Here is a 22,735-nt window from a genome sequence, read left to right on the forward strand (position 1 = left end):
ACTGCTGCCAAACAGTTTTTCCTCTCCTGTCAGCGGAATGCCGACCTGCTTAACAGCTGAGTCACTTGAGACAAACTGGTTGGTAGTGATAGTCTTCTAAGCAGTCAAAGGTCAGTGGATGTACTTGTCAATCAGCACATCCCTAGCGATCAGTCTGTATTAAATTATTCAGATTTTCAGGTCAAAGCTGAATTTCCACAGAGATGATGACACATGAGTAAGAACAAGAATATTGTCAGTACCTAAACCACACATGTCAATGCAATTTTGAAACACATATTTATGAAAATCTTTTTTGCTTGTACTTTTTTTGTACAAAACTTCTAAAAAGGTTACTGTTAATTGTAATAAATAATTCTTCAAGAGTTGTTTGAAAATCGAAAGTTATCCCTTATCCATGGGACAGGGGAAAACTTCCCGATTGCTCAGGATTCTTGATGAGCCCCCAACTGAATGGCTCAGGATTCTTGATGAGCCCCCAACTGAATGGAGCAGTTGGTTGATCATGTGTATTCTTATTGGGAGCACCGGCGATTGCCAAGCAATGGTCTTGGATATTAAATACTCCCATTGGAATGAATGATACTGCAGTGCACATGATCGTCCTCTGCTCCATTCAGCCCTGGTTTTTTAAAATGCTGGGGGATGCTGGTTGGAGACCCAGTGATTGGTAATTTATCCTCTATAGATTAAGAACGACTTTCAAACTTTAGACAACCCCTGTAAGCCCTTCACAACATCTGCTGTACATGTACGGTGCAACATAGAAGTGGGGGCATGGTGCAGGCTCACCCCATATTTGGCAGGTAATGGCTGTGTGTTACAACCAGGGCCTGCTTCTAAAAATCCTATATGGCGCGAAATGCCACTGGTAACCGTTTAAATCACACTGTCAAAACTCTGACTTTACCAAGGTGTCGGCAGGGGGCGTGCTATTCTATGTGACCATCGGCGCGCCCATGACGTGATTGCAGGTTGCCAATAGGTTACTATGACAGCCGGGGGTCTATTGAAGACCTCATGCTTGTCATTATGGAGCTCGCTTGAAGCCCTGCCTGTGGCCAGGCTTCAAAGGAGACCATGATTTTCACTACATGCAGCAATACTGTGGCATTGCTGTATATAGGACAAGTGATCGGTTCCTAAGGAGAAAAACAAGTACAGAGAGAAGTCAACAAAAAATGTTTTAAAAATATAAAAAAAGATAAAAGTTTGATTTACCTACCCTTTTCCCCATTGAAAATAAAAATAACATAACTTTAAAAAATACAGATATGTGGTATGTAGAGTTGAGCAAAACAGGCCGGCCAGATTCATAAGTCGCCGACTTATGGCAAAGTCGGGTTTCGCCGACTGAAACCCGACCACAGCGTGAAGTCGGCCATGCGATCGGCAAAACGAGCACCAAAGTCGGATTTCACAGAATGCTTGCACGTGACTTTTTTCAGCCACTGAGCAAGGACATACGCTGTGGGCAACGAGATGACATGTGCAGCGTCCGGGGAGAGAGAGAGAAAGTTTTCGCGCACTTTAAGAAAGCGGTCCGGCATGTAGGTGTGTTTACTGTCCTCTACTCCCTGCCGGCTTTGCTTCCCCATTCACTTGCATTGGGTTTCGTGTTTCAGTCGGACCTTCAACTTTTCCAGATAGTCGGCCGTTTTTGCTCGACTCAACTTTTGAAAAAGGCAAAGTCGCTCATCTCTAGTGGTATGGCCTCATTCAGAAAAATCCAGTCTATCAGAATATAAAAATAATTAACCCAGTTGGTAAACACCCTAAATGAAAAAAGTCAAGAAGGGCAAAGTTACATTTTTTGGTCCATGCAATATCACGAAAAATGCTGTAAGAAGCCATCGTATCTATCTCAGAATGGTATTGATAAAAATGTTGTCTTGCCCCGCAAAAGATAAGCACTCTCACAGCTCCATAGACTGAAAAATGAAAAGATTCGGAATCTCAGAAAATGGACACACAACCCCTTAAATTTATTTTTTCAAACTTCTAATTTTTTTTTTCCGCTCCTAAAATAATGAAAAAATCTGGATGCTTTCTATCGCCGTAATGCTACTGATAAGGAGAATCATTTTTACATCACAACGTACGCCGTGAAAAGAATTCCCAAAAAACAATGTCAGAATTGTGGGTTTTTTCACATTTTCTCCCTACTTGCTTTTTTTTTCACATTTTCCAGTACACTATGTGGTAAACTAAATGGCGTCATTCAAAATTACAACCTGTCCCGCAATATAACAAGCCATCGTATATCCATGTGGACAGAAAAATAAAAAAATAAATAAAAAAACATAATGCAAAGATGGAAATTGGCTGTGTCGTAAAGGGGTTAAATAAATTTTTCCTTTTGAAAGAAATGCTTCTGGACCATTACCAAAATTGTAAAAAAAAAATCTGGACATTACGTGATGAAACACATCCTAATTGTTTGATTTCTGTCTTAACTGAAGGTATGTGCACGCGCGCCTGCATTAACTCTTCGTTCACACTTTTAATGGGTTCGCGTTTTAAAAGAGCCACACTTTTAAGGGACCCCGCGACGGCGTGACCTATTCCCTCTCATCATCAGGGCCCACCCACCACCACCACGGGCATTTTCCCGGTATCACGCCAGGGTCAGGCCAGACAGACCCTGGCAGGGACTTATGAAGGAGGCAGGAGCTGGAGCTGAGGGCTGGGGGTGGGGCCTACCGGAGGAATCTCCGGTATACCGGTGCCTCAGTCCAAGCCTGTTAAAGAGAATGATAAAAATAACATCCAGTATCCTAAATATTTACTAATAATGATCATTTTACAATAATATTGTTAAAAAATAATTAATAAGAAATAAATGTTTTATTGTATTTTTTAACATTTTATGAGAAAACCAAAGCCTGTGAGAGGCAAATCCCTCGTATCATTAATATTTCCATTTTGCAGAATGAAGATGTCGTCACTTTTCGGTTTGATTTCTCTGCCTTGTGGCTTTCCAGTTTAATAACAGCCATTGAAAGAAAGTCAGAATAACCTTCAGAACTATTTATATTTGCCAGAGTTCAAGGAGTGGAAAATGTCACATTCGCCGCACAGAAAAGATAAAAATGACCTACTTACTACTTGTAGAAATTTTCGAGTAGTATCCATCCTTTGAACATAAATTTATTTTAACATCATTAAAAATGAACACTTTTGAGCTCTTTTTCCATGGCAGCGATCATTGTGCTTATGGACCAATGCTTGTCTGCCTTCTTTTCAAATGATAACGCAAATTTCGAAAACCTCTCATTCACATTTTTCGTTTTTTTACCAAAATTTTGCAATTTTTTTGGTTTAAATATTTAACTTCCTTCTACTAAATTTTAAGTATTTTTGTAATGAATTGCATTTTTCTTTTTTAATTCCCTCATTACAAGGCTATTTTTAATTTTTTGGACACTTATCTCCCCCCTTACTATTTAAGGATTTTTTTATTTATTTTTTTTGCGGGATGAGTTTGTAGTTTTAAATGACACCATTCATTTTACCAAAAAATGTACCGAATAATGGAAAGAAAAAAGTTGTGTAATGGTGAAAAACCCTTGTAATTCTGTCATTTTTTTTAATTTCTTTTTACAATGTTCACTATGTAGTAAACATAAGATGACAACATGATTTCCCAGGTCATACAACTACAATGATACTAAACATATAATGTTTCTTTTTATTTAAGTGGTGGAAAAAGATTAAACGGTTCTTTTAAAAAATAGGAAAAAAGTTTGATTTTGAGACCGGTAACTTTTTGAAATTTTTCAGTTGATGGACTTGTGTTAGGCCTTGTGCACATGACTGTGTTATGAGTCAGAGTGTGATCTGACAAAACATTGGATCGCAGCCAGAACAATGTTACTATGTGCGGCCATGCATATGTTAGATTTTTTCCTCTGACATAACCTTCTGGGAAAAAACCCCTAAGCATTCCCGAGTTTGATCCGATATTCAGATCGCATTCCACCATGCAAGTCAATGAGTCTGTGGAAAGCATCAGACTGCACTCGGATAAGATCTGTGTATTGTCTGGCTGACACAATGGAGAAGATGGAGAATTTTTTTTCTCCATCATCTCCACATCGGAGATAAACGGATCACACTATGATCAGAATGTGATTTGCATAATCTACCCAATTTTCTAGAATGAGAAAATACACGCTTGTGTGACCCTAGCCTTATGGTATGGTTGTGCAAGGTCAGCTGATGTTTTAATTAATACCATTTTGGAGTATATTTGATGCTTTGATCACTTTTTTATTGCATTTCTTAAAAGGGAATCTGTCACCTATTTTTTCTCATATAAGATGCAGCCACCGCCATCAGGGGCTTATCTACAGCATTCTGCAATGCTGTAGATAAGCCTCTGATGTACCCTGAAATATAAAAATATGAGTTATATTATACTCACCCAGGGGCGGTCCGGTCCGGTCTGGGTCCGATGGGTGTCGCGGTACGGGTCCAGGGCTGGGGCCTCCCATCTTCTAGCGATGACGTTCTCTTCTTCTTTGCTTCCCGTCACAGCTCTGGCGCAGGCGCACTGCTCTGCCCTGTTGATGGCAGAGCAGAGTACTGCAGTGTGCAGGCGCCGGACCTCTCTGACCTTACCTGGCGCCTACGCACTGCAGTGCTCTGCTCTGCCCTCAACAGGGCAGAGCAGTGCGCCTGCGTCGGAGCCACAACGGGAAGCAAAGAAGAGGACGTCATCGCTAGAAGATGGGAGGCGCCGGACTGGACCGCAACAGTAGTAGAAAGTAGGAAGCATTTTAAATTTCTCCTCTTTACGACATTTACCATTCGGGTCAATTAATGTTATATTTTGATAGATCGGTCTTTTATAGACATTACAATGCCATAACCATTTTTTTAAAAATTTTGATATTAAATGATGAGGTGATTTGAATTTCTATATACTGTCCTATTCATTTCAACTGAGTGAAGCTGCAACATTAGCCAAGGTCCACAAACAAAAATTTTGTAAAAAAAAAAAGGAACTCTTCTTCTTCATTAACCTGGACAACTCTTTTAAAGGGAATCTGTCACCCATTTTTCAAGTATCAGCTGCCGTCACCGCCATCATGGGCTTATCTACAGCATTCTGTAATGCTGTAGATAAGCCCCCAATGTAACCTGAAAGATAAGAAAAATGAGTTATACTATACTCACCCTGGGGCGGTCCGGGTCCAGTTTTGGTCCGATGGGTGTCGCGGTCGGGTCCGGCGCTCCCATCTTCTAACAGTGATATCCTCTTCTTTGCTGCCTGTTGTCGCTCCTGCGCAGGCGCATTTCTCTGTCCTGTTGAGGGCAGAGCAGAGTTCTGTAATGCGCAGGTGCTGGGAGAGGTCCAGCGCTAGAAGTGCGCAGCCACTGCAGTATTCTGCTCTCCCCTCAACAGGGCAGAGCAGTGCGCCTGCGCAGGAGCGATGACAGGCAGCAAAGAAGAGGATGTCACTGTTAGAAGATGGGAGGCGCCGGACCTCAACACCCATTGGACCAAGACTGGACTGCCCCCCAGTGAGTATAATCTAACTAATTTTTCTTACCTTTCAGGTTACATCAGGGGCTTATTTACAGCATTACAGAATGCTATAGATAAGCCCCTGATGGCGGTGCCAGCAGCTGATACTCGAAAAATGGGTGACAGATTCCCTTTAAGCTTTTTCCCGACTTGTGACATAACAGTACATCACACATTGGGTGTCGGCGTATGTTGCCCATTTGATGTATCTAGCATTGCAGTTGAGCCTTGTTCTGATTAAGTATATAGACTGTACAGGAGTAGATTAATCTTTTATATAGTATGAAAGTAATTTTGCTAATAGTTAGCAGGATAATATGTAAAATCATGAAAAAAATTTATAGGAGTTCTAAACATAAATTATTCATCTTTTGGTGACTGAATTGTATGTAATATCAACACTTATTTCTATATTTTCAGAGAAATGTGTGGAATTCCAAAAACTTAATATGACTAATGGAAGTCAGTTGCTTGCCAATGCCACATCTCCAGTCATGGAATTTTGGGAGTAAGTACAAATTCTGCATCACTTACTAAACCTCAGCTGTTTCAAATGTCTCTTAAAGGGAGTCTGTTGCCAAGTTTTTGATACCCCACCTGAGAGCAGAATGTTGTAGGGGCAGTGTCTGTGATTCCAGTGATGTATCACTTACTAGGTTCCTTGTGGCAGTTTTGATAAAATCTCTATTTTTTTTTCCAGCTGTAGATCCATCAGTTCTCTGAGTGCTGAACTCTGTATTGCCCCGCCCACACCACTGATTGGAAGCTTTCTGTGTACACTGTATATAGGCAAAAAGCTGGCAATCAGTGGTGGGGGTGGGGTTACGCAGAGCTCATAAATATGGAGGACTATCTGGCAGCAGGTTTACTCATCCTTTAAAGATAATCTGCGGATAAAGCAAAGCCCGGTAAGTTATACATCAATGGAATCAGGCTCTCTCCATTATACTGCTCTCAAATTAGGTAGAAAAAACTTGGTGACAAATTCCCTTTGAATTTACTTTTAAAATATTTTAGTTTTCTCATGCTTTAGCCTTTCAGACCCTTCCCTGGGCATAACACAATGCATCAGTATTACCCAGAAAGTTTCTCTAGTTAATACATATGTGTCTATATACACATTTCTTTTTTACCTTGAAATTCCAAGATGTGTTGTGCAAAATGACCAACTTTGACGAAAAAAAACCCCATGATTTTGTGATAATCAGTCAGGAGAGGTTTAGGGTATGTCGTATGTGTCTATCCTACCCTATCCCGCAGTACCTCAGGTTTCCTAAGTACATTCTTGCTGATATGTGTCCTTTAAATTTTCAGCACATTAAAAGAAACATGCATTTGTCACTACCTCCCAGATTCAATGAGTGGAGCATTCATTTTGGGAATTGGTGGCTTTGCATATTTGCTTATTTACAGTGTTAATCATTGAAAGTCAGTTTAATGAATAATTGGAATAATTTCCAATCAGAATTGGAATAATTTCCAATCAGAAAATTTCACGATTCTACCTCTCAGGGTGTTTGGGATGCAGTTACTGACAGCTCGGTCGTCCAATCCGGTACAGGAGTGTGCTGAAGCTGTTGGTACTTTGATGGACAGCGTGGACATCTAATCTGGTACAGGGGCGTGCTGAGCTGTCAGTGTGTTGATTGTCAGCTCGACTATCCAGTCTGTGGCTGGGAGGCGTCCGCTGTCTCAGGTGATCACTGTCCTGGGTAATTGCAATGCCTACTTAACTGAGCAGCTTCTCCCAGACCACTGCCAGCTGTATATTCAGCATGAGGTTTGTGCTCTGTGCTCTCCTGTGCCTTGTGTTGTTTGCTTCATCTGTTGTCTGACTTTGGACTTCGTTCTGACCATCCGCTTGTTTTACCCCTTCAGCTCTGATCCATTAACCTCACAGTACTCTGACTTCTGACCTTGGACTCCTTTAAGGGAATCTGTCACCCTATTTTTTGCCTATCAGCTGCGGCCACCGCCATCAGGTGCTTATCTACAGCATTCTGTAATGCTGTAGATAAACCCCCAATGTACCTAAAATAGAAGAAAAATGATTTAGATTATACTCACCCACAGGCGGTCCAGGTCCGGTTCGGGTCCGGAGGGAGTCGTGGTCCGGACCGGCGCCTCCCATCTTGCAGCGATGACGTCCTCTTCATTCCTGCCCATCGTGGCTCTTGGCGCAGGCATACTGCTCTGGCCTGTTGAGGGCAGAGCAGATTACTGCAGTACGCAAGCGCCGGAAGAGGTCCAGCACCTGCGCAGGAAGAGGTCCAGCGCCTGCGCACTGCAGTACTCGGCTCTGCTCTCAACAGGGCAGAGCAGTGCATCTGTGCCGGAGCCACGATGGGAAGGAATGAAGAGGTTGTCATAGCTGCAAGATGGGAGGCGTCGGACCGGACCGCAACTCCCTCCAGACCCTGACCGCCCCTGGGCGAGTATAATATAACTCTTTTTTCTTATCTTTCAGGTTACATGGGGGGCTTATCTACAGCATTACAGAATGCTGAAGATAAGCACCTAATGGCGGTGGCCGCAGCTGATAGGCGAAAAATAGGGTGACAGATTCCCTTTAACCACTCCGACTCATGGCTTGGCCGTGAGAAGTGACTAGCGTCACAGAAAATATATATTAGCTGGCACATGAAAGTCCACAAGTTCATTTATGTAATTCATAAATTTAGCATTCAAGAGACAAAATTACAGCAGGCGGTCTACTTCCTTTTCTTGCATGAAACACTTTCTCAAGGCATACAGGGACTAAACCTCCTTTAGCATACAAGCGCCTTGCCACTATGGTCTTACCATATTTATTTTTTATGTTTTTGGAATAGATCTTCTTCTGCTTTTTTTCGACTAAGTTCTTTTTTTTCTTTTGCATATGTTCCATATGCATATGCAAGGAGTTTGTATGTTCTCCCCGTGTTTGCGTGGGTTTCCTCCGGGTTCTCCGGTTTCCTCCCACACTCCAAAGACATGCTGATAGGGAATTTAGATTGTGAGCCCCATCGGGGACAGTGATGAAAATGTGTGCAAACTGTAAAGCGCTGCGGAATATGTTAGCGCTATATAAAAATAAAGATTATTTATTTATTATTATTATTTATGTTCCAATAGCCATTCTAAAGGCCCTTTTACATTTAGCGATGCACCAGCGATCCGACCAGCGATCCGACCCGGTGCATCGCTAAATGATCGCTAGTGAGCTTTCACACAGAAAGATCTCACAGCGATGCAGCAGCGACTCAGCGCACGATACTCACCTTTCACACACAGCGATCCTGGCGTCCTCCCGCCCGCCTCCAGAAATGGAGCCGGACATTCTCACGCGATCAGCGATAACCAGCGGGGGAGCCGGTCAGAGGTAAGTATCACACATAGCGATATTGCTAGCGATATCGCTATAATGTCACAAAATCGGTCCCCCTCTCGGCTTATATTTGAGTCATATACCTGGGGGTCGGTGGGGGATGGGGAGCGGGGGTGTCACAGATCATACTTACCCCGTTCTGGCTCGGTCTCTGCAGCCCCCTGCTTCTCCACGGTCTCCCTTCCTTCCTTCAGCGGTCACATGGTACAGCTCATTAAACTCTTGAATATGTGCATATTTATGAGTTTAATGAGTGTTACCTCGTGACCGCTGAAGGCAGGAAGGGAGACCGTGGGAGAACGGGACTGCAGAGACCAAACCAGGATGGGGTAAGTATAGGCTATATTCACCTGTCCCCGGTCCATCGGTGCTTGCTGCTGTCTAATGTGTCCTCTTGTCAGTTGTCAGTGACATTCAGACAGCAGAGGGTGCGGTGATGTGGTTAGTGTGCGCCGTCCCCTCTGCTGCCTGAACGTCACTGACAGATGAAGCGGCAGACAGCGGCGGCTGGCGAGCAGTGATGGATGCAGGACAGGTGAATGTCTCAGGTGCCGGGTCCTGAGGCAGCAGCGACACTGGCACCTGGCACCCAGCGATGGAGAGGTGAGTATGTCATTTTTTTATTTTTATTTGCAGCAGCAGCTGCAGCATATGGGGGCATAATGTATGGAGCATCTTATGGGGGCAGCATATGGGGGCATGATATATGGAGCAGCATATGGGGTCATGATATGCGGAGCAGCATATGGGGACAACATATGGGGGCATAATATATGGAGCAGCATATGGGGGCATAATGTATGGAGTATCTTATGGGGGCAGCATATGGGAGCATGATATATGGAGCAGCATATGGGGGCATGATATGTGGAGCAGCATATGGGGAAAACATATGGGGGCATTATAAATGGAGCAGCATATGGGGGCATAATCCATGGAGCAGCATATGGGGGCATAATGTATGGAGCATCTTATGGGGGCATAACCTTTATGGAGCAGCATATGAGGCATATTATTCTAGGGAGCATCTTATGGGGCTATTATTAACCTTTGTGCAGCATTATATGGGGTGTATTTGGTATGGAGCATCTTATGGGGCCCATCTTGAACTGTATGGAGCATTATATAGGGCTCCTGATTCAATAAAACATTTATCCTACTGATGTCTCAATTAATTTTACTTTTATTGGTATCCATTTTTATTTTTGAAATTTACCAGTAGCTGCTGCATTTTCCACCCTAGTCTTATACTTGAGTGAATAAGTTTTCCCAGTTTTTTGTGTCAAAATTAGGGGGGAGTCGGCTTTTACTTGGGGCGGATAATATACTCGAGTATATAGGGTAATTTAAGTAATAAGATTTAAGCCTTAAATTATGACATAAATCTTCTCCAGTACATGATCAGAGTATATTATTTATTGTTTATTATGTGTTACTTTTATAGCATCATATTATTATTATTATTATTATTATTTATTGTTATAGCGCCATTTATTCCATGGCGCTTTACATGTGAGGGGGGTATACATAAAAACAAGTACAATTATCTTAAACAATACAAGTCATAACTGGTACAGGAGGAGAGAGGACCCTGCCCGCGAGGGCTCACAATCTTCAAGGGATGGGTGATAATACAGTAGGCGAGGGTAGAGCTGGTCGTGCAGCGGTTTGGTCGATCGGTGGTTACTGCAGGTTATAGGCTTGTCGGAAGAGGTGGGTCTTCAGGCTCTTTTTGAAGGTTTCGATGGTAGGTGAGAGTCTGATATGTTGTGGTAGAGAGTTCCAGAGTAGGGGTGATGCGCGAGAGAAATCTTGTATGCGATTGTGGGAAGAGGAGATAAGAGGGGAGTAGAGAAGGAGATCTTGTGAGGATCGGAGGTTGCGTGCAGGAAAGTACCGGGAGACGAGGTCACAGATGTATGGAGGAGACAAGTTGTGGATGGCTTTGTATGTCATGGTTAGGGTTTTGTAATGGAGTCTCTGGGCAATTGGGAGCCAGTGAAGGGATTGACAGAGGGGAGAAGCTGGGGAATAGCGGGGGGACAGGTGGATTAGTCGGGCAGCAGAGTTTAGAATAGATTGGAGGGGTGCGAGAGTGTTTGAGGGGAGGCCGCAGAGCATGAGGTTGCAGTAGTCAAGGCGAGAGATGATGAGGGCATGGACTAGGGTTTTTGCAGATTCTTGGGTGAGGAATGAACGGATACGTGAAATATTTTTGAGTTGAAGTCGGCAGGAAGTGGAAAGGGTTTGGATATGTGGTTTGAAGGAGAGATCAGCATCAAGGATTACTCCGAGGCAGCGAGCTTGTGGGACTGGGGAGAGTGGGCAGTCATTTACTGTAATTGATAGGTTCGTAAGGGGGGTCACGTGAGATGGGGGAAAGATGATGAATTCTGTTTTGTCCATGTTGAGTTTCAGATATCTAGTGGAGAAGAAGGATGAAATAGTGGACAGACATTGAGGGATTCTGGTTAGTAGGGAGGTGATATCTGGTCCAGAGATGTAGATCTGTGTGTCATCAGCATAAAGATGATACTGAAAGCCATGAGATTCTATGAGCTGTCCCAGGCCAAAGGTGTAAATAGAGAACAGCAGGGGCCCTAGGACTGAACCTTGTGGGACTCCGACAGATAGGGGGTGAGGTGAGGAGGTGGTGTGTGAGTGGGAGACGCTGAATGTCCGGTCTGTTAGGTATGATGAGATCCAGGAGAGGGCCAAGTCTGTGATGCCGAGGGATGAGAGGGTCTGTAATAATAGGGAATGGTCCACTGTGTCAAAGGCAGCCGACAGGTCCAGGAGGAGGAGGACAGAGTAGTGTCGCTTGCTCTTGGCAGTTAAGAGGTCATTGGTGACCTTAGTAAGGGCAGTTTCAGTGGAGTGGTGTGACCGGAAGCCAGATTGTAAGCGGTCGAAGAGGGAGCAAGAAGAGAGATGGGAGGACAGTTCAAGGTAGACGTGTTGTTCCAGTAGCTTGGAGGCGTATGGGAGAAGTGATATAGGGCGATAGCTAGATGCAGAGGATGGGTCAAGAGAGGGCTTTTTGAGGATAGGTGTGATGGAGGCATGTTTAAAGCTTGAGGGGAAAACACCAGTTGTTAGTGATAGGTTGAAGAGATGGGTTAGGGTTGGGATGAAGACTGTGGTGAGGTTTGGGATGAAGTGGGATGGGATCGGGTCGAGTGCACAGGTGGTGAGATGTGATCTTGAGAGTAGAGTGGAGAGTCGATCTTCTGTAATGGTGGAGAAGTTGGTTATTATTATTATTATTATTATTATTATTATTATTATTATTAAGTTGGTTATATTCCGCAGCACTCTACAGACATTATCATTACTGTCCCCATTGGGGCTCACAATCTTAGTTCTCTATCAGTATGTCCTTGGAGTGTGGAGAAAATCCATGCAAACATACAGCCTCCTTGTAGATGTTTTCCTTGGTGAGATTTGAACTCAGGACCCCAGCACTGCAAAGCAACGATGCTAACGACTGAGTCTTCATTGCTAGTGGTAGTAAATGGCAGTTGTAAAATGAATCTTAATGCATTTGGCACATCTTCATCCAGCACAAACCTAATCAAGCCTGGTGCACAAAACACCAGCCCTGATCAATCAAGACGAGAGATGAGTGGGTCGCTCCATGGAGGATTGAATTTGAGTCAAATTTCTTGAAATTCATGGTTTCATGCAAATATGAACATTTTCAGATTTGATTTGTGGCCCTCCCTCCCCCCCAAAAATAACCTTGCCCGACACAATTTCTCACACTCCTGAAGCATCCGAATGCAGGCATGCCTCCCATAATGCCCTGCAACTATGACTTCTTTTGGATTATCATCCATAGAACCATAAAAAGGTAGAGATGGAAGGGACATCAAGGGTCATCGTGTCCAACCCCCAGCTCAATGTAGGATTCACTAAACCATCTCAGACAGATATCTGCCGAGCCTCTGTTTGTAGACTTCAATTGAAGGAGAACTCACCACCTCTCATGGCAGCCAGTTCCACTCATTGATCAACCACACTATCAAAACATTTTTTTAGGTAAATTAAGTTACTTGAGGTTTTTTCATTGAGTTTTTAATGCGTATTTTACCTGTTTTTATCATATTTTTGACACCCCAATTTTTGTCTGATTTTGGTATGTCATGTAATGTCATCACAGTTAAGTACCTGCAATAACAATTACTTCCATTCCTTTACAATGTCTTGTTAAGGCACCAGCAAGAGATGCAAGAGTGGACACCCCTAGGCAGATCTAAAATCACCTTGTCTGCCCTAAATGTCCCTATATTGGTTCTTCACCTATCACTGAGCAGGAACCTAATCCCTGCCTGACCCTAATGATAAGCCCTGTTTAGGGAGAGGACAGGGTGAGCACTAATTATTTCACACTGCAACTAAAACAGAGCTCTGCAAAGGAATACGTGGATTTCGTCCGCGCTGCCCAAATGATGAAATTCCAGAAGGTTAATAAAGATTGACAGTGGTTTATTCTACGCGTTTCAAGGTTTTTTGCAACCTCTTCTTCAGGGTATTCTTTATTCTACGCGTTTCAAGGTTTTTTGCAACCTCTCACGCCCCCTATTGAGGAAGCCAGTACGGCGAAACGGCGCTGTCGGGGTAGCCGGGTACACGAGTGAAAGGGCCACGTAAGCTGCATTCATGTAAGTCGCATTCAATCTTGAGCGCTGTGCATTATACACTGCTCCATCCAGCAACAGTTTTCCCTGCTCCTAGCCATTCTGGCAGGCATTTTTTGCAGGGAACATAGCGAAGTTATAACTAATCTCTAGCACTATGCACTTTATGCTGTTGAATTGAGGAGTGTTCTTAGCCATTACGGCAGGCATATTATGCAGGGAATATAGCGAAGCAATTAATCTTTAGCATTATGCACTTCATAATGTTTATTTAAAGACTAGTTCCCTTTGCTACTAAAGCTATTTAGGACACTGATGGTATATACAGCTAAGTGAGTTTATGTGTGAGGAGCTCTCTTTTGTTATAACAGTTTTTGTAACATGGTACACTGGTATAAGTATGTTTGGAATTTGATATAACTCATGATCATATGACATTATATTTATTTCTGTGTGCACCTTAACTATGTTCATACCTGTTTTTTTTTTCTGAGAAATTTCCTTGTTACTATTTTATGAAATTATATGACTAAATAATTGATTTTATTGATTTATCTATTTGCCTATTGCCTAGTGGCAGAAGTTGTAATATATGTATTGAAGTAAGGTGGCTAATACTTTTGGACTTAATTGCTATGTATAAAATATTTGATGCAGTAGCATGGTGAATTAGTTTCAATACTGTCTGTGACAAATCATATAATATATTAGCATGACAAATGTTTCAAGTGGAAATTTCTGTACGGGAACAATGAGATTATTGTGATTATGGTGCTACACTGAGAACTGAGCACTCTTGTTTTACATCTACCTTGAATGAGAGTGTTGTGAAGTAACCTAGGGTGTTTGGACTCTCTACCTTTTCTTAAATTTATAATTGATTGTATAAATACATCTTCTTGCATTCATGAAGACTCAAAAATCTAATTTACAAGTGGATACAGGTCATGTGGCTCTCTGTTTCTGACTTTACGTCTTATAGGGTGATATAGGAGAACAGGGATAGCCGTCGCACGAGCGGGGGCGCCATTCTCATTTTTTAGGGTGCCAACCTCCGCACCTAGGTAGGTGTCTAGACAGAAATACATGAAGGTTCAGTTCACTATTTTCCACACATCGGCTGAGTATAACTGATACTGTAGGTACGTGTGCCGACTGGGGGGTGGTCCCTTTTTCGCCGCCGCAAACAGACTTGAGACAAGGACTGATGTGTGCTCAACAGGTCCTCTTTATTGACCGTCCTCTCGATGACCGCAGCACCACACAACAGCTGCATGCAGCACCACACAGCAGCTGCACGACACCTTCCATGCACAGTCCCGGGTACCTTTCACTTTTCTTCACTTTCCTCTTACAGTGACGTCACTCGCAGTTCTTTCACTGTGGCTGCCATTAGGCCCACAGCCACAGCGCTTGTCCTGCCTGAGTCCATCCGTCTGGTACCCCCGGGCTGTCCTGTCAGGGACACCCCCCTGACCGTCTTTCTCCTCAGTCCCTTCCGGAGCTTCCTCTTCTGTCCGTCTCTCCCTTCCGTCTCTTCTTCTCCTGAGCTCCTCCTCCTGGACTGACCTGCTTCTGGAACTCTCTACCACTATTTATTCCCCTCCCCGGGAATTCCCCTCTAGAGCTCCTGTAACTCCGCCCCCCATGACTCTGCGGTTTCGTAGCCTCAAGCTGTCGGTAAGCCCTTTCCTCACTGCTCCCTGCTTCTATCTTGTGGCCAAACTACAGTACTACACCGTCTTCTTTTCCTGCTGTTCTTGGTTCCCCCTAATGACCAAACCCAGTATCTTAATATCCTCTACTGTCTCTAGCTGTCTCCCCACATACATATACAGCAGTCCACGTCAAGCACTTTTATGGCACATAGTACATTTACCTTCCTGCTGCAGACAGGTCCATAGGTCAGTCCACTTCCCTACAATACTAGTGTGTAGCACTATTTATCACTTTTTATATATATTTTTTTCTCGTTCCCTCTTTTTGGTCTTTTTTCTTTTTAGCGAGGTTTTTTGCTTTTTTGGGGGCTTCTCTATGCAGTATTTATTGATTTTGTTTAGGCAGAGCTTTCTGGCCAGAGAACCTTACTGGCAGATTAAATTGGCTGATAGTGTCTTACCTTTAAGGAATCGTGTTTTCCCAGCAATTTCAGAAGCCTAATTTGGTTAGGCTTACTATATAGGGGATATCTGTATCATATTTTTAGAATACACTTAAGAAAAGTTACATTTTAAATAGGGTTTTTTTTTTTCAGTAAGTCAGTTGTATTTAACCCATTTTGCATTGTTAATTGTGTACGTTAATCTCCTTCTTCTCTTACTTTGCTTTTCCTCATCCTCCACTTCCTGGAGTATATCTCTGTTGTTTGTGTGAGTATATTTGTATGATTGGTGTAATGCCTGCTGCAGCGCAGTAGCACAAAACCTCCACCAGGGGTGAGGGTGAAGGAAAAACAGGAACACTCTCAGTGAAACCACAGAGCAGCAGGCAGGAGCCACTAGGAGGTTGAAGAATAGTCAGAAAAGCTGGGTCAGCAACAGAGAGGGAACGAAGTACCAGAGGTCACAGCAACACACGTGATCAGAAACAAGCCAGAGAATCAGCAAGAGGATAAGACAAAGAAAAAAGACAGAAACAGGTCAGGATGCAAGCCAATTCAAAACCAGGGAATCAGCACAATAACAGGAAACACTGAGTCAGGATGGGAGTAGGGGCAAATAGAAACACAGGATCAGATAGCAAACGTAGCAGGACCAATCAGAGCAATCAGAGTCAGCTACAGCAGCCCAAGACAGGAACTATAACCGACATTGCCTGCAGGAAGCAGCGGTGATCATAACATGACCAGACCAGGAAAAAGGGAAAACAGGACTCCAACCCTGGTCTGGATCATGACAATTTATATTTTCCTTTATCACTGGATAAGAGGCTCCTCTTCCTCTTCTCGTCCCCTTACTATCGGGGTCCCACAGGGCTCAGTCCTAGGCCCCCTCCTCTTCTCTTTATACACTGCCCCTATTGGACAAACAATCAGCAGATTTGGGTTCCAGTATCATCTCTATGCTGATGACACCCAATTATACACTTCTTCCCCTGACATCACCCCTACCCTAATTCAAAATACCAAGGATTGTCTGTCTGCTGTCTCTAGCATCATGTCCTCCCTCTATCTGAAACTAAATCTCTCTAAAACTGAACTTCTTGTGTTTCTCCCCTCTACTAACCTCACTCTACCTAACATCGAAATAACCCTGGAGGGTTCAACCATAACTCCCAAGCAGCATGCACGCAGTCTTGGGGTCATATTCGACACTGAACTTTCCTTTACTCCGTACATCCGATCACTCAGTCGCTCTTGTCACCTGCATCTTAAAAACATCTCCAGAATCCGACCTTTTCTCACCTTTGAAACTGCTGAGACTCTTACTGTCGCTCTTATTCATTCTCGCCTGGACTACTGCAACTCTCTTCTGATCAGTCTCCCTCTTACCAAACTTTCTCCTCTCCAATCCATCTTGAATGCGGCAGCCAGGGTCATATTTCTGTCCAGCCGCTTCACCGATGCCTCCATCTTGTGCCAGTCATTACACTGGCTACCTATTCGCTACAGGGTCCAGTATAAACTCATCTCTCTCACCCACAAAGCTCTCCACTGTTCTGCACCGCCTTATATCTCCTCTCTCATCTCTGTCTATCGCCCTACACGTGCCCTCCGTTCTACAAATGACCTAAGACTAACATCCCCCGTAATCCGAACCTCGCACCTCCGCCTCCAAGACTTCTCTTGTGCTGCTCCAGCTCTCTGGAATGCACTTCCCCAGGCGATCAGACTGATACCTAGCCCTGACCTATTCAAGCGCACTTTGAAAACCCATCTCTTCAAACAAGCCTACCACATCAACTACCCAGCAAGCTAACTTTGCCCTGTTCCCTCCTTCCAAATATTATTCTGAATCTGCACCCTACTATTCATCTGTCTCCACACCCTTCATGCACAGGATAACTGCACTTGATACTTGTCTATTGCACTTAAACACACGGGCTGATGACCGGATCATGCAGCTTTATATGAAAATCCCTATTATAATTGCCAGACCTGAATTAACAAGCATTTTTCACCTACTGTGTCCCCCCATTTCCTTGTAGATTGTAAGCTTGCGAGCAGGGACCTCACTCCTAATGTCACTGTTTGAATTGTCTTAACTTGTATTGAATTTATTGTCTGTACATGTCCCCGCTTAATTGTAAAGTGCTGCGGAATATGTTGGCGCTATATAAATAAAAATGATTATTATTATTATTATCACTGTTTTTATTACCCTGTTAGTCTGGTTGGTGATTATGGTACACTAATACTCCCCTTTTCCCTGGGTGAGGGAGGGGTACAGACTGAAGGTAGATTCTGGAGCTAAGGCATGTTACGTTTCCCCGGTGTCTTCACGATCAGAAGTAATTTGGGCAACAGGGCAAGCTAGAGTGCCCCTAGCATTAGAGGCAGGGAAGGAGCCCCTGGTCCAGGAACAACCGACAACAGAGTCATGACACTTATCTTCTGTTAATGTTCCATTTAATATTTACTTTTAGATTTCAGGAAATCTACAAAATGCAAGAAAAAGAGAAAGAAGTTAACACCTTAGAGAAAATTGAGGAGTCGGACAATTTTCCCCCAATAAGAGATTTTAAACATCCGACAACTTAATAAGTTCTACTTGGTTATGAAAAATACAGTTCATCGTTTTCCATCATTTAATGATGTTACGAATTATTGAAAAAAATACACTACATATTTTCCCAAACTTCATGGTGATTGAACAGTTGTTTAATATGAAGAAATGTGGCCAAGCCAATCTGTGAAATAAGTCCAACGTTAGGAGATTTGTACTATAAGCCAAAGAGTCTCTTATTTAATTTTTTCCTAATAGGTTTCCCTGCCAAGCTTGGCCCAGATTTGAATGAAAATATGAACCTGTGTTTCATGCATGACTCACACTCTTTTAATTATTATTATGGAATTCCCGCATGTTCTCCTTTAATGTTGTCTCTAATTGGAATTATACCAGCAAGTAAAAACCAAGTACTAATTCTCATCTCCTTACTGTTAGAATATTAATTGGTCTTTAAACTTTATTTAAAATTAAATAAATTCCTATATGTAGCTATCACTGTTTAATGTCACTTGAGTAGAGGGATTACTTATGACTCACAGGACATTGACAACATTTTTAGGCATATCATAGGTGTAGCATTAAAGGGATTTCACCCTAAATTCCTTTTAATGATCAGCTGCTTCCCAAAGGTCAGACCCTCTATGATCATACATTTTGCCCGTGGATAGTTGATATACAGCAGGTGAAATTGAACACGTCACCAATGTTCTAAATAAATATATTTCTAAAGGTGCTGTTGACATTAAATTCTAGCCAGATGTCAGTAACAACCCATCCAATGCGCAGAGGCAAAGAAATCAAACCATAGATGTCTAAACATTAAGTTATGTGTAATAATGAGAATTGATACAGTGGAAATGTTTTGAAAGCTCCTACTGATATTTAATACTTTATACAAAAGCCTTTCTTGATGATGACAAGTTCAAGATCCCTCCTGTATGGAGAAACTAGTCACATTCATTGCTCAGGTGTGATTTTGGCCCATTTTTCCACACAGTCTTCAAATTCTGAAGGTCCAGTGGTCTCCTTCTATGAACTCTGAGCTTTAGTTAGTTCCTTCTATAAATTTTGGTAATTGGCTGAGACATTCAAACAACTTTTTTTTCTTTCTGTGAAACCAATTGAAAGTTTCCCTGTCTATGTTTGTGATAATTGCTTTGCTGAAATATCCATCACTGTTTAATCTTCATCACCATGGTAGATGGCAGCAGATTTTTATCAAGAATGTCTTGGGGCATTTGTCTATTCACCCTTCTTTGAAATAAATGAAGTTTCCAAGAAAAGCAGCCTTACATCATGTTGTTCCCACCTCCACACTTCTGTATCCAATGCCAGCAGTATTTTTTGCAACCATAAGGTTTCAAAAGTCTTGAGAAAGCTCACTGGTTTAATCCATCATGAGATGTTTCTTGCATTGCACCTTGATAATGAGACTCCTTTTTAGAGGCCATCAGTTGAACCAGCTGATATTATTTTTCACTAAGTGGCAGGATTTCTTTCTAATTACTAATAGATTTTAGCTCGTGGCATGGCTTCCCAGACTTTTTGCACCTTTCTTTCTTCATGTGCTCAATACTTTTTCCCTGTGTCATTTCTCATTATTACACTTAACTTATTTTATGGACATCCATGGTTTGATTTCTTTGCCTGCATGGATTGGATGAGTTGTTGACAATGTCTGATGAGAATTTCATGCCAACAGCACCTTTAGAAATATAACTGTAGGCTATTCTCCAAACTTTCAAAATCCAAAGGATTAGTGGTGAGGGATCCAGGTGCTGGGCGCTCCAGAATCAATTTAAAAAAAATCATCTAGGAGTAAATGAAAAACAAAAATGAAGATATAAAACTGTGAGGATAAGAATTTACTTAAAACCACAACACGGTTCAGCTGCAAACAGCCTTCCTCAAGTGTATTTCAATCCAAAGTGACTTCTTGTTCATGGGATATCCTTCTGTTGGGATTTCAGACCATTTACTGGCATTTTACTGTAGCCCCTATCTCAGGCTAAAACTCAGTATGAAATGCTTGCCTAAATAAACTTACATAGCTCATAGCAACATCAACATAGACCAGATAGACAATTTTAACAAAAAAATTGCAGGCAATATTAAGAGGTAAAAAAAAAAACATTGGCTCCAAAATATTTGGCTGTCATCCAGGACAAAGTGACTGTGGTCAGAAGTCTGTACGATGGAAAGTCTTAAGAAAACTTGTATGTCTTTATGTTATGTCTCCCCTTTGAATTTTCAGTAGAAGAAACAGATGATGCGAGTTGGTGTGAAGCTATTTGCCAGAAATGATCACTGGTGAAAGTTGTATTGTCAGCTGTTTATTAGAAAAAAATGGCTTTTTTTTCTATTATTGCTGTATTTTTGTAGTGCATAAGCTAGGATTTGGTTGTATCAACATGTTATTCCAACGTGATAAAGAGCTGTCATAAACAGCATCGACTCTCATAATAATTCCTAAATATTTTTCGTGCTGTGACCGTTTCCCTCCCTTTTTTTTTTTTTATTTTTACAGTTGATCACTTTATCCTGTTTCCGTGGTGCAGCAGTTCATTATAATGTTGCTCTACCTTTTGTGATATTTTTATGCATTTCTTTCATATTTTTATTGTGGATTTTGTGTTTGTAAAACATTAATCTAATTTTTATTTCATTGCATTGATTCAATAAGGTAGGATATGTTGAAACTAGTGATGAGCGAGTATACTCGTTGCCCGGGTTTTCCCAAGCATGCTCGGGTGTCCTCTGAGTATTTTGGCGTGCTCAGAGATTTAGTGTTTGTCGACACAGCTGCATGATTTGTGGCTGCTAGACAGCAGGAACAGATGTGTGGAATTCCTAATGAACAGGCAATCCCCACATGTATTCAGCCAGTCTAGCAGCCGCAATTCATGCAGCTGCATCGACAAATGCTAAATCTCCGAGCACACCAAAATACTCGGAGATCACCCGACCATGCTCGGGAAAACACAGGCAACGAGTATACTCGCTCATCACTAGTTGAGATCTTCATTCTACAGGTTTCCTATTTTTTATACATAAGGTACGTGAATTTAGTTTTTTTTCTTATAGAGAACTGGGTCGCCCTCCCAGGGCTGTGGGGTACTCGGTACCGGGCCGGTGTCAGTGGGATGTGTCACAGCAGCGGTGACCCGGACTGTGGCCCTGGGCGCCCAAGTAATGGGAGAATGTAGTTAATGGAATGGAATAGTTCATGACGCCACCTGTGGTGTTCGGCAAGGGGGGTGTTAAGCCGACGCTGCAGACAGATCCTCTGGGACAGATGGTGTGGTGCAGCAAGGATGGTATAGCCCTCCACAGGCAGGGCTATTGTCCCAGGGCAGTGTAGATGTGGGGGACACTTAGGTGGTGTAGTGTCCAGCGCAGGGGATGTAACAGTGTCAGGCAGACGGACGCAGGAAGGAATGGAGGACACCAGGGCATGAAGTTCCAATGCTTTACTCACAGTCAGTAGTGCCCGCTTCTGTGCCGTGTCCTCCGGGTCAGGGACCCAGCCAAACCTCAAGGCAAGATGGAAAGCTCCCTTCCACACTCCGCCAACTTATGTGCCTTTCCTGAACGTCTCCTCTATAGCGCCTTTAAGTGTGAAGATCTCCAGTACCGTGGTATGCTGGAATTCCTCCTGACAGATGTTCCCAAGAACTCTACTTGTACGGCAGACATCTGTAGCCTGCTTCGAGGACTCCCTTCTCCTGAGCCCCGGCTCTCTATTCAATTGCTGTTGTGCCCCAAGTGTTAGGCGTCAGATTCCTGGCACTGCACAGCGGGAATCCAGAGCCAGACATCCTGCGGTCTCTCATTCTCCTCCGACCGCTCAGACTCCTGCTCAGCAATCACGGCGAGCCAGGCATTCCCCTCAGACTCGTTCTGTGAGCCTGGATGTTGCTGCCACCTCTGGTGCAGCAATGGTAGCGCAACCTGCTTTGCAGGGAACTGCTCCAGAGGCTAAGTCCTCGTGCCGTGCTACTGGGCATGCCCGCAACTTGTCCTCTCAGTGGAGAGCAGGGGTCACATGTGCAGGTCCTATGTCGGATCTGATTAGTCCTTCCCAAAGTACTGGAAGGTCCCGGAAGCGCATGGCTATAAAAAGCCCGCATGGCGACTCAGCCATGCGCTAGTGTAGCATATTATTCTGTGTGTGTATGGTGATGGATGTATGGACTGGTGTCTGACTCATTATGAAACCCCTACCCTCTGATATTACGAGTGGTGACTGAGTGTGAATAGTCAGCTCCAGGGTTGTGGCAAGCTACACGCCACTTGCTCCACACCTACACTAGCGTCCGTCGGTGCCCGGTCCTCGGCGCCGACGCTTGCGGCATTTCTCTGCCGCTGCGCTGTAGTAACAGCAACTATTGGTGTTCGCGGCTGCGACGCCACACGCAGGCCTCTGTGACACTAACAGGGCCTGTGCCTTTGCTTTAGTGTTCTCCAAGCGACTCTGTGTTTGTATGGAGTCGCCCTTAGCATTCGGGTGACGTTAACCCGAGCGCAG

General features: G+C 43.2%; 1 protein-coding gene across 1 annotated transcript in view; it reads left to right on the forward strand.

Annotated features, from left to right (window-relative positions):
* SLC6A11 (solute carrier family 6 member 11) overlaps positions 1 to 22,735 on the forward strand; it is a 325,430-nt gene that overhangs the window by 141,936 nt on the left and 160,759 nt on the right. The window contains exon 5 of the mRNA XM_073574234.1: positions 5,954 to 6,041. Within this exon, the coding sequence (XP_073430335.1) occupies positions 5,954 to 6,041 (88 nt within the window). The remainder of the gene's footprint in view (positions 1 to 5,953; positions 6,042 to 22,735) is intronic.

This window comes from Dendrobates tinctorius, unplaced genomic scaffold, assembly GCF_039654945.1.
Source record: "Dendrobates tinctorius isolate UK_male_01 unplaced genomic scaffold, ASM3965494v1 ptg000038l, whole genome shotgun sequence".
Taxonomy (NCBI): domain Eukaryota; kingdom Metazoa; phylum Chordata; class Amphibia; order Anura; family Dendrobatidae; genus Dendrobates; species Dendrobates tinctorius.